The sequence below is a fragment of the Symphalangus syndactylus genome, chromosome 3, assembly GCF_028878055.3.
Source record: "Symphalangus syndactylus isolate Jambi chromosome 3, NHGRI_mSymSyn1-v2.1_pri, whole genome shotgun sequence".
NCBI lineage: Eukaryota > Metazoa > Chordata > Mammalia > Primates > Hylobatidae > Symphalangus > Symphalangus syndactylus.
In genome coordinates, this window is record NC_072425.2 from 125,004,813 (window position 1) to 125,019,503 (window position 14,691).

General features: G+C 41.0%; 1 protein-coding gene across 10 annotated transcripts in view; it reads left to right on the top strand.

Annotated features, from left to right (window-relative positions):
- The window catches only part of ACAT1 (acetyl-CoA acetyltransferase 1), a 32,800-nt gene extending 18,594 nt beyond the window's left edge, over nt 1-14,206 (top strand). For 5 of the 10 annotated variants that reach the window (XM_055272996.2, XM_055272997.2, XM_055273002.2 and 2 more), the window contains 7 exons: nt 1,900-2,043; nt 3,071-3,221; nt 4,652-4,747; nt 5,482-5,595; nt 7,031-7,095; nt 9,233-9,390; nt 10,289-10,619. In XM_055272996.2, coding sequence (XP_055128971.2) covers nt 1,900-2,043; nt 3,071-3,221; nt 4,652-4,747; nt 5,482-5,595; nt 7,031-7,095; nt 9,233-9,390; nt 10,289-10,409 — 849 coding nt within the window. In that variant the 3' untranslated portion in view covers nt 10,410-10,619. Of the gene's footprint in view, nt 1-1,899; nt 2,044-3,070; nt 3,222-4,651; nt 4,748-5,481; nt 5,596-7,030; nt 7,096-9,232; nt 9,391-10,267; nt 10,620-12,001; nt 12,294-13,954 lie in introns of those variants that run through there. The other 5 variants (XM_063636484.1, XM_063636482.1, XR_010120094.1 and 2 more) reach the window with 4 other exon arrangements.
- Nucleotides 14,207-14,691: the final 485 nt, after the last annotated feature.

The following is a 14,691-nucleotide window of genomic DNA, read 5'->3' on the forward strand; positions in this document are numbered from 1 at the left end:
ATTAAACCTCTATATGCCAGTTGCCAAGGACGTAAAAATATGACAGGGTGTCTGGCCTCAAAGGAGCATAGTCTTGTGGGAAGACTTGATGTATAAACATATAATAATATTAAAAGGATTGCATAGTAATTGGGGAACACAAAGGAAGAGAAACTTTCAAGAAAGGATAGAAATAAATGGTCAAGGCAGACATGAAGTAGTGTTCTGATTAGTTTTAAAGGAAATATAGGTGTTTTACATGTTGGTGGATGGGGGAAGTGCAGAGGTATGTGTGTGAAATGTGCATGGTGTCTCTGGAGAGCTTTAACTAGTTGCGTGTGACCTGAGGTATAGGTTAGGCTGTGAGACTGAAAAAGGGGAGAGAAGGGATACTGTAAAGGCTTTATATATTATGCTGAGTTCTCTAAGGTGTGAAATGATCAGATTTACATTCTAGCCAAAATGAGTCAGACGAGTGTCGATGATGCTTTGGTGGAAAGGCTGCATGTCAGATCAAGTGGAAAATTATTTCAGCTGTCCAGGAAGAGATGATGAGGATCTCAGTCAAGGATGTAGGATTATTTTCATGAACTGAGATTACGTCTAATCTTCTAGAGCACATTAAATTTTTAGCAGCATGAATGAAATGAAGGGTTAGAAGGTAAGAATTTCAGGCCAGTCACGGTGGCTCATGCCTGTAATCCCAGCACTTTGTGAGGCTGAGGTGGGCGGATCGCCTGAGTCTGGGAGTTTGAGACGAGCCTGGGTGATATAGCGAAACCCCATCTCTACTAAAAATATTATACAAAAATTAGCTGGGTGTGATGGTGCATGCCTGTAGTCCCAGCTACTTGGGAGGCTGAGGTGGGAGGATCACTTGAGCCCAAAAGGCAGAGATTGCAGTGAGCTGAGGTCGTGCCACTGCACTCCAGCCTGGGGAACAGCGAGACCCTGTCTAAAAGAAAATTTAAGAATTTCAGAAGATGGTTTTACATGAAAGATTTCTGGTATTTTTTTTATTTTTATTTTTTTTTTTAAGACAGCCTTGCTTTGTCGCCCAGGCTGGAGTGCAGTGGCGCTATCTTGGCTCACTGCAAGCTCTGCCTCCCGGGTTCATGCCATTCTCCTCTCTCAGCCTCCCGAGTAGCTGGGACTACAGGCGTGTGCCACCAAACCCGGCTAATTTTTTGTATTTTTGGTAGAGATGGAGTTTCACTGTGTTAGCCAGAATGGTCTCAATCTCCTGACCTCATGATCCACCCACTTCGGCCTCCCAAAGTGCTGGGATTACAGGTGTGAGCCACTGTGCGTGGCCAGATTTCTGGTATTCTTATTAATGCCTGATTGTGAACTTCTTTTGAGACAGTCTTGCTCTGTCGCCCAGGCTGGAGTGCAGTGGCACAATCTCAGCTCACTGCAACCTCTGCCTCTTTTTTTTTTTTTTTTGAGGAGTCTTGCTCTGCCCCCCAGGCTGGAGTGCAGTGGCACGATCTCAGCTCACAGCAACCTCCGCCTCCCAGGTTCAAGCAATCCTCCTGCTTTGGCCTCCTGAGTAGCTGGGATTACAAGTGCCCACCACCACACCCAGCTAATTTTTGTATTTTTAGTAAAGAGGGGGTTTCACCATGTTGGCCAGGCTAATCCTGAACTCCTGACCTCAAGTGATCCACCCGCCTCAGCCTCCTAAAGTGCTGCGATTACAGGTGTGAGCCACTGCACCCAGCCAACTTATTTCTCATTATTTTACACCATTTCTTTTCATCAGGGTGAAGTGGTAAAGAGGGTACTTCCTATATTCACTGTGTAACAAATGTTTAATAAATGCTTGTAGAATACTTGTTTGGTGGTAGCTGTATAAAGGGTGTCATGGGTTTGCAACTATTTGAATTAACACTGGGTTTTTCTGGTGTTGCTGTGCAGGATGTGATGGTGGCAGGTGGGATGGAAAGCATGTCCAATGTTCCATATGTAATGAACAGGGGATCAACACCATATGGTGGGGTAAAGCTTGAAGATTTGATTGTAAAAGACGGGCTAACTGATGTCTACAATAAAATTCATATGGTAAATGTGATTTTTAGTGGATAAATGCTATCTAATGTCCAGTAGTTTGATTTTTCTTATTGTATGTACTTTACAAACTGAACTGAAAGATGGGCTCTATAAATGTTGATTTTAGCCATGTACTTTTGGAAAATATTTTTGTAGGCCTATTGCATCCGCATGGCTCAGTCATTAAAGAAATTTTCCCACATTTAAATAGGGTATTTTCTGACGCTCAGCTAGCAACTGCTTGGCTGATTCAAGTATGTGAAGATAAGACATGAATGGGCCGGGCGCGGTGGCTCTGGCCTGTAATCCCAGCACTTTGGGAGGCCGAGACAGGTGGATCACCTGGGGTCAGGAGTTTGAGACCAGCTTGGCCAATGTGGTGAGACCCCGTCTCTATTAAAAATACAAAAAAAATAGGCGTGGTGGTGGTGTCTAATCCCAGCTACTCAAGAGGCTGAGGCAGGAGAATTGCTTGAACGCGGGAGGTGGAGGTTGCATTGAGCCAAGATTGCACCACTGCACTCCAGCCTGGGTGACAAGAGTCAAACTCCATCTCAAAAAAATACGAGTGAAAAGTGACCTGGTATAGAAAGAAATATATGTATGTGTGTGTGTGTGTGTGTGTATATATATATATATGTTGTTATTATTTTTTGAAATGGTGTCTTGCTGTGTTGCCCAGGCTGGAGTGCAGTGGCACAGTCTTGACTCACTGTAGCCTCCGCCTCCTGGGCTCAAGAGTTCTCCTGCCTCAGGCTCCCCTGTAGCTGGGACTACAGGCGCGTGCCGCCATACGCAGCTAATTTTTAGTAGAGACGGGGTTTCATCATGTTGGCCAGGATGGTCTTGATATCCTGACCTCATGATCTGCCCGCCTTGGCCTCCCAAACTGCTGGGATTACAGGCATGAGCCACCACGTCTGGCCTAAGAAATATATTTTAAGAAACGTAACTACTAAACACTATAAGTTATGCAAAGTTAATAGATATTTTCTAAATTATGCAAAGTTAACTTTAAAATATTTCAACTTTTTATCAGGGCAGCTGTGCTGAGAATACAGCAAAGAAGCTGAATATTGCACGAGATGAACAAGATGCTTATGCTATTAATTCTTATACCAGAAGTAAAGCAGCCTGGGAAGCTGGGAAATTTGGAAATGAAGTTACTCCTGTCACGGTTACAGTAAAAGGTAGAGATAATGTTCCAAAAAGGATGAATAGACTTTTCATGTTGCTGAATGTTTTATGCTTAAGTTTTACATTAGGACATTATCTTGGTTCAACTGAGGATACTGCTTATGGTTAATAAAAAGGGAAGAGTTGCCAGTTCAATCTACCCAACTTAATGTCAGGTTTCAATCCATTTATAAGATCCCTGAGTATTATTTTAAATTTGAGAAATTTATTAGAACTCTTTTTCCTATAAGTAACAGTCAATACGGTATTTTAAATTGAAAAGGGATTTATAGAAGGTTACCGGGAGTGCCTCCAAGAACTGAAGGATGAACAGTAGCAACCATTCAGCTCTGGGAACTTCAAGGATTGGAACTGGGTGTTCACTACTACTAAGACATGCTCTCTTGGCTTCTCAGACCTGAAGGCTTTTATGCTTTATTCCCTCAGCCTTTCTAAAGTTGCTGCCTCTACCTCTAGGGTCACATATATAGGATTCTCAAAAAGGAGAGACTTTCTCACCAGTTCCAGCAGAATAAATCCACAATAAAGACTCATTAACTTGCTTAGGTTACAACTCTATTCCAGGAATGATTACTGTGCTCTAGATGATAGAATACTACTAGAGCTTATTTAGTGTAGGTCAGATAGCTACCTCTGGGGTCAGGAGAGTGGGGTCTGTGATCATAGAAGGGAGTTGAAGAAGAGAATGGGATGTGGAGGTGTAGATTTAAATTTTGTGGCTGGGTGCAGTGGCTCACACCTGTAATCCCAACACTTTGGGAGGCCGATGTGGGAGGATTGCTTGAGCCCAGGAGTTTGAGACCAGCCTGGGCAACAAAGTGAGACTTGGCCTCCACACAAAAAAATTAAAAATTAACTGGGTATAGCAGCACACGCCTGTAGTCCCAGCTACTAGGGAATCCAAGGCAGGAGGATCAATTGAGCCCAGGAGTTCGAGGCTGCAGTGAGCTAGGTTTGCAGCATTGCACTCTATTGGGAGACTGTGCAAGACCATTTCAAACAAACAAACAAAATCAGCTGGCTGTGGTGGCTCACACTGGTAGTCCCAGCTACTTGGGAGGCTGAGGTGGGAGGATCACATGGGCCTGGAGAGGATCAGGTAAACTGTGACCATGCCAGCCTAAGTCACAGAGGGAAACCCTGCCTCAAAAAAAAAAAAAAAAATTGTGAGGCTACTTTGTTTCTTTTTAAGATGGTAACATAATAGAGATTATAGTTAACAGATTCTAGATGAGTGTTTACTTGGGATGGTTTAAGGGAAGTAGGGATACAAAGGGAGGCACAGACTACTAGGCATCTTGTACAACAGTTGCTTGCTGAATGACTACTTGTTTTGAGCGATTGCTGAATGACTACTTGTTTTGAGCGATTGCTGAATGACTACTTGGCTTGAGCAATTTTACTTAAAATATTTTTATTTTAGGTCAACCAGATGTAGTGGTGAAAGAAGATGAAGAATATAAACGTGTTGATTTTAGCAAAGTTCCAAAGCTGAAGACAGTTTTCCAGAAAGAAAATGGTTAGTGTTAAGAAATGAAGCATAAGAAAAAAATTGAGCCAGTATACCTTATCTAATTCTTAGAATTGCCTAAGGATTTTTAAAAATTCTAGAAAACATCTAGATGTTAACATTTTCAATATATCAGGCTCATGTAAAATTGTTTTGATAGTTTATACCTTCAATATATAAATCCCAGGGAAGAGATGTATAACATGACTATAGAATTCAGATTTTCATATGTAGCAGTCTATGATAGGGTCTTCACTGGCATTGAAAAAAACAGATTTATTGATATAATTTATATACCATAACATTCTCCTATTTAAAGTGGTTCAGTAGTTTTTAGCATTCATTTATATTTAACTCCAGGTGATTCTAGGTAAGAAGAAATACCTGATTTGAAAAATATGTAGTGAGTACCTGCTATATATTGAATAAGGAAAGTTAGACCCTGGAGACAAAAATATTAACTGGTCCCTATCTTTCAAGAGTTGTAGACCAGCATTTACCCAGTGCCATCATGCATGTTTCTGATCTTTGAGAAAACTGTTAGTTTTATGTACACAAAAAGGCATTCTTACATTGTCTTGGAGTTAGCTATGTACATGTTTCCTGAGGGCAGGAATTGTCTCCACCCATATTTGTAATTTCTTTAAACATTTAGCAGTCCAGGCAGTAGGTATTTGTTAAACTGAACCAAATGCATTTATTGTGAAGGAATGTTTTGACTTCATGCTCATTTTTGCTTTCAGGCACGGTAACAGCTGCCAATGCCAGTACACTGAATGATGGAGCTGCTGCTCTGGTTCTCATGACGGCAGATGCAGCGAAAAGGCTCAATGTTACACCACTGGCAAGAATAGTAGGTAAGGCCAGGCGAGGTGGCTCACACCTGTAATCCCAGCACTTTCAGAGGTTGAGGTGGGAGGACTGCTTGAGCCCCGGAGTTTGAAATCAGCCTGGGCAATATAGTGAGACTTCGTCTCTACAAAAAGTTAAAACATTAGCTGAGCATGGTGGCATGTGCCCTGTACTACCATCTACTTGGGAAGCTGAGGTGGGAGGATCCCTTGAGCCCAGGAGTTTGAGGTTGCAGTGAGCTGAGATTGTGCCACTGCACTCCAGCCTGGGTGACAGAGCGAGACCCTGTCTTAAAAAAAATAAGGTTTCTAAACATCTATAAAGCTCTTCATGAAGCTGAGTTTACTTGTTAGATATAGCCAACTCCAATATTAAGTATTACTATCTATAGGTTGTATTTTTGGCAGAATTTAATTGATACATATTTCAATTGAGATAGAAGCTCCTTTAATATTTTCATTATACTTTATATAAGATTAATCTTTAAGGGCTGGGCACAGTGGCTCACGCCTGTAACCCCAGCATTTTGGCAGGATAAAGCAGGATTGCTTGAGGCCTGGAGTTTGAGACCAGCCTGGGCAACACAGTGAGACCCTATCTCTGAAAGAAAAAAATTAGCCAGGTGTAGTAGCATGCCTGTAGTCCCAGTTACGTAGGAGACTAAGGCTGATGATCATTTGAGCCCAAGATGTCAAAGCTGCAGCACCACTGCACCCCAGCCTAGGCAACAGAGCAAGATTTTTTTTTTTTTTTTTTTTAAAGATTAAGCTTTAAAAAACTTCCTGTCCTGTATGATAAATAGAAGAAAATAAAGTACATGCATTTTCCTAGAGAGGCAGCTATATAGGAAAAAAAGAATATGGGATTAGGAGTCCAGAAATACAAAATTTAGATGTGTGGCGTTTTAATATTTATTAACTCTGTGGCCTTGGGCAAGTTCTCAATGTCCTTCAGCCGATTTTTAGCTGCAAAAATCTGTCTTGCCTTCTTCCTAAGGACTTAACAGATGCTATTTTGTTACTTTATAAAAAGCCTTATAACTTCATTTTTTTCTTAGCTTAGATCATGGTTTCTTAACCTCAGCACTATGATTTTGCACTAAATAATTCTTTGTTGTAGGGACTGTTCTATGCATTGTAGATGTTTAGCAGAATCCTTAGTCTCTACCCAGTGGCATCTGAACTATTCTGACAACCAGAAACATCTCTAGATGGTGCCAATGTTCCTGGAGGCAAATACCCCCAAACTCCCTCCCAATGAAAATCAGTGTCTTAGATTACTGGAGTAATTTTATAAAGTGTAGAATCCTAGAAAAGGAAGAAATATATTTACATATATTAAAGGGGTTAGGAAATGTGCATTTAATGGGCTAAACTTGGCTTTTGCATATTCTATACAGTAAAAAAAGATTTTAACAACCCCCCCCCCTTTTTTAAACAGCATTTGCTGACGCTGCTGTAGAACCTATTGATTTTCCAATTGCTCCTGTATATGCTGCATCTATGGTGAGAACAAAGTGAGGGACGATACTCCATTATGCCAACTTCTGGTTTGCTTATACCAAGGTTGCAGTTTTTAAGATTTTAAATGTTGTTTATCTGCCAAAGCAGAGAGATAGCTTGGTTTCAAATCTTCCCATGTCTTCTCCTGTAACGAGTAAGAGCAACAAGGATAACAAACAAAAAAATAAATAAAGAACAGCTCACAAACTACATCTTCGGTAGAAAAGGTAAAACTACACATCTGAATTACTTGTAAGTATCATACAGAACTCACACACCTGGTGTAACCACAAAGGGGAGGGAATGCTGGCTGGTGGTTCCAGATCTAGAATGGAAAGCAACTAGTCACTCCCCAGGAGAGGACTCCATTCTGAAAGGGAACAGCTGGCAGCAGGTCTTCAGAGTAAATAGTAAAACTAGAGACAGAAAACCTACATATTCCAAATTGTCAGTAAGGGCTATTCAAGTCTCAGTGGGAAATTGCTAAGCAGTCACAGGAAAAGAAAGTTTTAGGGGTTCAGGGTTCTTAGAAATCTTAAGTAAATATTTCCTTTTGAGAGGGCCTCACCCTGACAGTAAACTTATGTAAGCACCCACATAAAAAAAAAATTGCAGAATTTTAGTAAAATCAGATTCTCCCCACTGCCCCCAAACCCCCGCAATGAAAAAAAACTGCAGAATCAGTAGGAAACAAGAATAGAGAAGGATCAGAAACAAGGGGCCAGTGGAGTGATGATCTGCTCAGAGCTGGCAGATCTCAGAAAATGACAGGAACACACAGCTTCTGAAAGTGAGTGCATCACGTTGGAAAGCAAGGGTAATAAACAATTCTGGATTCTGAAGGTAGAATAACTTCTGAGAGCTACAGATGTGGCTATATATGGGTACCATATTTTGTTTTGTGTTGTTGGAACAGTGGAAGCTGTTTGAGCTGTAGAGGCTAGAAAGCTACCTCAGTCCACTAGTAGACGAGAGGAAGGTGGAGGAAGAGTTCCATGTTAATTTTATTATCGCTCACAACAAATTTCTTCTGTAAAGAAAAAGGGCACTCACTAGTAGTGTTTTAAAAAGTATTAGCATAGGGATAATCATTGGCACAAATACACCTTCCTGCATAGCTGAGGAACTACCAAAACAAAACAGATCATATAGTGTAAGATTTTAAATAAATGACTTACAATGAAACTGCAACAGATGTAAATATCTGTGGCCTAGATAACCCTACAGTAACATTTATAAAGCAGAAACTGCAGGGGATGCATTAATATTACTAATAGTAGAAACTAATATACCTCTTTCATTAACAGTCAAGAACATAGAACTGGCTGGGTGCAGTGGCTCTCGCCTGTAATCCCAGCGCTTTGGGAGGCCGAGGCAGGCAGATCGCTTGAGCCTGGGAGGTCAAGGCTGCAGTGGGCCATGACTGTGCCATTCCACTTCAGCCTGGGTGACAGAGCAAGACCCTGTCTCAAAACAAATCAACAACAAAAAAGAATATAGAACCAAGCAACACACAATCAGTAAAGCAGAGCTTAAGAATATATCAAGCATTATGTGCCCCTAAATAGAAAATGCACCTTTTCAAATATCTGTGGAAAGAAAATCAAATTTTCTGTCCCCTGTGTCAAAACAGACATAATGCAAACAAAATTCTTTGATATAATGGAATAGGATGAGCAACTAAAAATCTGAAAATAGGCTGGGCACAGTGGCTCACGCCTGTAATCCCAGCACTTTGGGAGGCTGAAGTGAGCGGATCACCTGAGGTCAGGAGTTTGAGACCAGCCTGGCCAACATGGTGAAACCCTATCTCTACTAAAAATACAAAAAATTAGCTGGGCATGGTGGTGGGCATCTGTAATCCCAGCTACTCAGGAGGCTGAGACAGGAGAATTGCTTGAACCCGGGAAGCAGGGGTTGTAGTGAGCCAAGATGGCGCCATTGCACTCCAGCCTGGGAGATAGATAGAGCAAGACTCCATCGGAAAAAAAAAAAAAAATCTGAAAATAGAGATCCTTCTATCTGAAACCAAGAACTTTCATATTTAAATAACTTACATCAAATTGTAGTATTTAAAGGAAATCATGACTAAGTTGTGATTGCTAATTATTTGAACATCATGTCTTTTAAAAAATTTAAGGTTCTTAAAGATGTGGGATTGAAAAAAGAAGATATTGCATTGTGGGAAGTGAATGAAGCCTTTAGTCTGGTTGTACTAGCAAACATTAAAATGTTGGAGATTGATCCCCAAAAAGTGAATATCAATGGAGGAGCTGTTTCTCTGGGACATCCAATTGGGTAGGTAAAAATAATAACTATATCTAGGTTAATAGCTGCCTTTGTGTTTCTAGCTAAACCTAAAACTGCTTCATAATTCCTATTGCTCTTAAGTTTTCCTTCCTACCCATCTCTCATAAGGCAAAAACCATCTCTGATAGATGGTATCCAATACTGAACAGAGACCTGTCACATCTGTTACTTGAAACCTAATAATGTTTTATGCTGAGGAAGAAAAAGTGTACATTTAGACTTCCCCCCCCTTTTCTCCTATTTATTTAATTAGCTATAGGGTACTGTGGGTTTTGGTTACATGGATGAATTTATAGTGGTGGGGGCTGATTTCAGTGCACCTGTCCCCCAATATGTAGTTTATCCCACAACCCTCTTCCATTATACTCTACTCTTCTATCCACTATACTGTTCTGTACTTTAAAAGATCTGTGACCTGGCCAGGCATGGTGGCTCACGCCTGTAATCCTAGCACTTTGGGAGGCTGAGGCAAACAGATCACGAGGTCAAGAGATCGAGGCTGTCCTGGCCAACATGGCGAAACCCTGTCTCTACTAAAAATACAAAAATTAGCCAGGTGTGGTGGCGCACGCCTGTAGTCCCAGCTACTTGGGAGGCTGAGGCAGGAGAATCGCTTGAACCTGGGAGGTGGATGTTGCAGTGAGCTGAGATTGTGCCATTGCACTCCAGCCTGGTGACAGAGCGAGACTCCATCTCAAAAAAAGATCTAAGATCTGTGACCCTTCCTGAAACAAGTCCTCCAAGTTTGTTTTAGAATAGTAGTAGTTAATTCAGCAAGTAGTAGTGGGCTAGTAAGGTTCTCAAGAAGTTAAATTGGAATAGAAACATTTTGGTTAGTCATAAATTCTGTACTTCATTAAAGAAGTAAATGCTTTCTTAATTTTAGGATGTCTGGAGCCAGGATTGTCGGTCATTTGACTCATGCCTTGAAGCAAGGAGAATACGGTCTTGCCAGTATTTGCAATGGAGGAGGAGGTGCTTCTGCCATGCTAATTCAGAAGCTGTAGACAACCTCTGCTATTTAAGGAGACAATCCTATGTGACCAGAAGGCCTGCTGTAATCAGTGTGACTACTGTGGGTCAGCTTATATTCACATAAACTGTTTCATTTTTTATTATTTTCTATGTTAACTTTTAAAAATCAAAATGATGAAGTCCCAAAACATTTTGAAATTAAAAATAAATTTCTTCTGCTTTTTGCTTGGTAACCTTGAAAAGTTTGATACATTTTTGCATTCTGAGTCTATACTTATCGAAATATAGTAGAAATATCAATGTGTAATATTAGTGACTTACATAAGTAAGTAGCTAGGAGTTTCCATTTGTGAGAACACAGTTATATTTTTGAGGATTGTTAAAGGTCAAGTGAATGTTCTCTGTAGGTAATTTACATTTAGTAAATTACAGTAAATTCTCTTTACAGTAAGAGTTGGCTATTCTGGACAAACTAGCAGTGCTTCATATAATATCATCACTCAAACCACAGTGTGTGCAGCAGTACTAGAAACAAGACAGAAGCCCATGTCCTCAGGGTCTAGAGTGGGGGCAATTTCTTATAACCTCAACATTCAGGGTTGGGGGAGGTCAAGCAGAAAATCCTGGAGTTTGGGCTCTGAATTACTATAGCAGCATAGAGAGTGGGAAAGGAGGTAGAAACTGATAAGCTGAATGGATTTATAAAAAAGGGAACAGATCACCACTTCCAATACACCACAATGCCTGTTCTTAAGCAGGACAGACTGTAGCACAAGTATCTTGCATTGCATTTTATCTGGGAAAAAATTATTTATTTATTAAAACGCTACAGGCAGGGGCTATGCACACTACCCTCAACTGCAGCTCTGAAGAGGGAAAACCCCCTCAGGAAGAGGAGGGGGCAGTAAAGGTCATTGTGTACACATTATCTGTTGGCAAATAATGTATTGTAGATCCTTTGAAGGAGCAAAATGACAATATATGGGAAAAATAGATTGCTCTTAACATTCAGAGGAAGAGTTTTTTTTTTTTTTGGGACGGAGTCTTGCTCTATTGCCCAGGCTGGAGTGCAGTGGCACGTTATCTGCTCACTGCAAGCTCCGCCTCCCAGGTTCACGCCATTCTCCTGGCTCAGCCTCCCGAGTAGCTGGGACTACAGGCGCCTGCCACTACGCCCAGCTAATTTTTTGTATTTTTAGTAGAGATGGGGTTTCACTGCGTTAGCCAGGATGGTCTCGATCTCCTGACCTTGTGATCTGCCCGCCTCGGCCTCCCAAAGTGCTGGGATTACAGGCGTGAGCCACCGCGCCTCCCTGGAAGAAGAGTATTTTCAAAAACATCTGTAATTATCACCAACTTTTGAGGCTTGTTATGTGCTTTATATGTATAAACTCATTTAATCATCACAAAAACTTCTAAGAGTGGGTACCATTATTATCCCTTTTATAAAATGAGGAAATTGAGGCATAGAGTAGCTAAATACATTCCAAGGGCAAAAAGCTGGTTAGGATTAAACTCCAAGTTAGTCAAGCTCCAGAGCCCATGTTCGTAACTTACTATGCTTTAGTTAAATGCCTTTCAATAATTATCTGCCCCGACTTACAAAAACTTATAACTGAACCAGGAGCTGGATAAGATAGAGGAGAAAAGGAGACCCAAAACATGAGAATACTTCATTGACGATAAGCAGAAACTAACATTGCATCCAAAGGTCATTGATCTGGAAAACATCTGAGAAGTGCTCTGACTGACAATGCTGGGAAAAAATGGAAGAGACTCAACAAGTAAGTAGGTTTTTTTGCTTGTTTGTTTGAAAGAGGTAAGGTATTGCTCTGTCGCCTAGGCTGGAGCGCAGTGGCATGACCATAGGTCACTGTAACCTTGAACTCCTGGGTTCTCAAGTGATCCACTCCGCCTGCCTCAGCCTCCTGAGTAGTTAGGACTACAGGCACATGCTACCATGCCCAGCTTAAATGGTGTTTCTTTAAAAAAAAAAAAAAAGATACTCTGAAGCAATAATTTAATGTAAGAGAAAACATAAATAGAAAAACTCAGATTTTTAAGTCCTAAGGGGGAAGATTTTAAAGAGCATTATTTTTTTTTCTTTTTTGAGACAGAGTTTCGCTCCGTAGCTCAGGCTGGAATGCAGTGCCACGATCTTGGCTCACTGCAACCTCCGCTCCCCAGGTTCAAGCGATTCTTGTGCCTCAGCCTCCTGAGTATACAGGCATGTGCCACCACACCTAGCTAATGTTTTTATTTTCAGTAAAGAGTTTTGCCATGTAGGCCAGGCTGGTCTCGAACTCCTGACTTCAGGTGATCCTTCTGCCTCGGCCTCCCAAAGTACTGGAATTACAGGCATGAGCCACCATGCCCGGCCTTAAAGAGCATATTTTATTGGCAAAATTAATTAGCAGAAAATCATACTAAGACATTCTGGAGAAAATGTATTAAATTCCTCTAACATCTAGTTAGAAAAATAGGTAGCCGTAGTTATTTCTTTTACATTCAATCCAAGAAAACAAGTGACAGAACATCTTAACTTTTTAATGAAACAAAATAAGATACTAAAAGGTGTGTCTCAAACACGGAAGAGTTTAGAAAATAAAGTACTCTGATGTTTCCTCCAAAAATGACAAAGGTTTAGGCAAGCCCATGGAATGAAGAATTAAGAATTCAGTTAGGTGAAAGTTTCTAATTTTTTAAATGACTGCTTAAGGACTGGCTGGGGAAGAAGGAAAGGTAGTGGTTGAAGGAAATAAAAATATTTTACCTCAAATTATATTTATCTGACATACTTTGAGATGGCTATCAGAGGGCCAGCAAACAGAAGTGGCGCTGCAGAGCTGTCTTTTGTGGAAGAAATTTGCATCTATGGAGAATCTCCATTAATGCAGCCAGGACTTCCCTTGTCTGGATTCTAGAAAAGGTTAAATGAGAGCCTGTCTGACTCCTTTAAAGGTTTTAAACCTTTAACATCCATTCTCTCAGAAAGCTTCTAACAAGAACATCTTTCCTAGCCAGGTCTCCTTTCCCTCCCCGTAACCTGTGTTGCCACTAAAACCTGATTTACCTAAATAACATGTTTTCGCCCATGCTGGGAGCTCACATTACTTCTATAACCTGAAGATGGTATAAAGTTCCTACACCCGGCTGGACACAGTGGCTCATGTCTGTAATCCTGGCACTTTTGAGAGGCCCAGATGGGCAGATCACCTGAGGTAAGAAGTTCGACAGCAGTCTGGCCAACATTGTGAAACCCTGTCTCTACTATAAATACAAAAATTAGCCGGTCGTGGTGGCGCATGCCTGTAGTCCCAGCAACTCAAGAGGCTGAGGTGGAAGAATTGCTTCAACCCAGGAGGCAGAGGTTGCAGTGAGCCAAGATCACACCATTGCACTCCAGCCTGGGCAGAGTGAGACTCTGTTTCAAAAAAAAAAAAAAAAAAAAAAAAGTTTCTACACCTCACCAGGGGCGGGGTCAGGTCTTTGAAGGCCCCCATGTATACAACATTAAATAAATGTATATTCCTTTTCTCCAATTAATCTGCCTTTTGCAAACAACTTTATTTTCCAGCGAACCTTCAGAGGGCCAAGGGGAACTTCAAGGTTACAGTGAAATGATCCTGCCGCTGTACTGGGGGACAGAGGGAGACCTTGTCTCTTAAACAAAGAAAAGAAAAGAAATACCATTTACTTTCTGGTTCTCTATTTTTTCTCTCTTCCTTTCCATTTTTTCCCCAGAATTGTCAGAGCACTTTTCAAATGTTTTCTAGATCACCGACCTTTGGATGCGCTACTTACCTTCAGTGAAGTATTCTAAAATGTGTTGTTTCCTTTTTCCCTTGTATTTTCCTTTTTTTCTTGTATTTTACACCTAGCTCCTGGTTCCCCTTAGCCTTTACATGGTGAAATATCGGTAACATGTATCTTTATCTGCTAAGTAAAGGTAAACGCCAGTAGGACAAGTTCTGATACTGCCCTCACGGGACTTACAAGAATTGCATGCTGGGTCCTGGACAGAAATATAGTTATAACTAGGCACTAAACAGGCTGCACCTTGGCCCACTTCCTAAACCCTCAGGGAGAGATTTGAAGTTTCCTCCAGTCTCCTCATTTGGTGGCCCTGCAATTAAACATGTTTCTTTGATGCAGCCCAGGGTCTTACATACTGACTTGTCATGCACAATGGGCAATGGACCTGTTATGGTTACAGTTCCATATCTTAAGTTACTATAAGACAAAAGCTTAAAAATCCAATTATAAAGTAAAAAGAGGTTGGGCGTGGTGGCTCACGCCTGTAATCCCAGCATT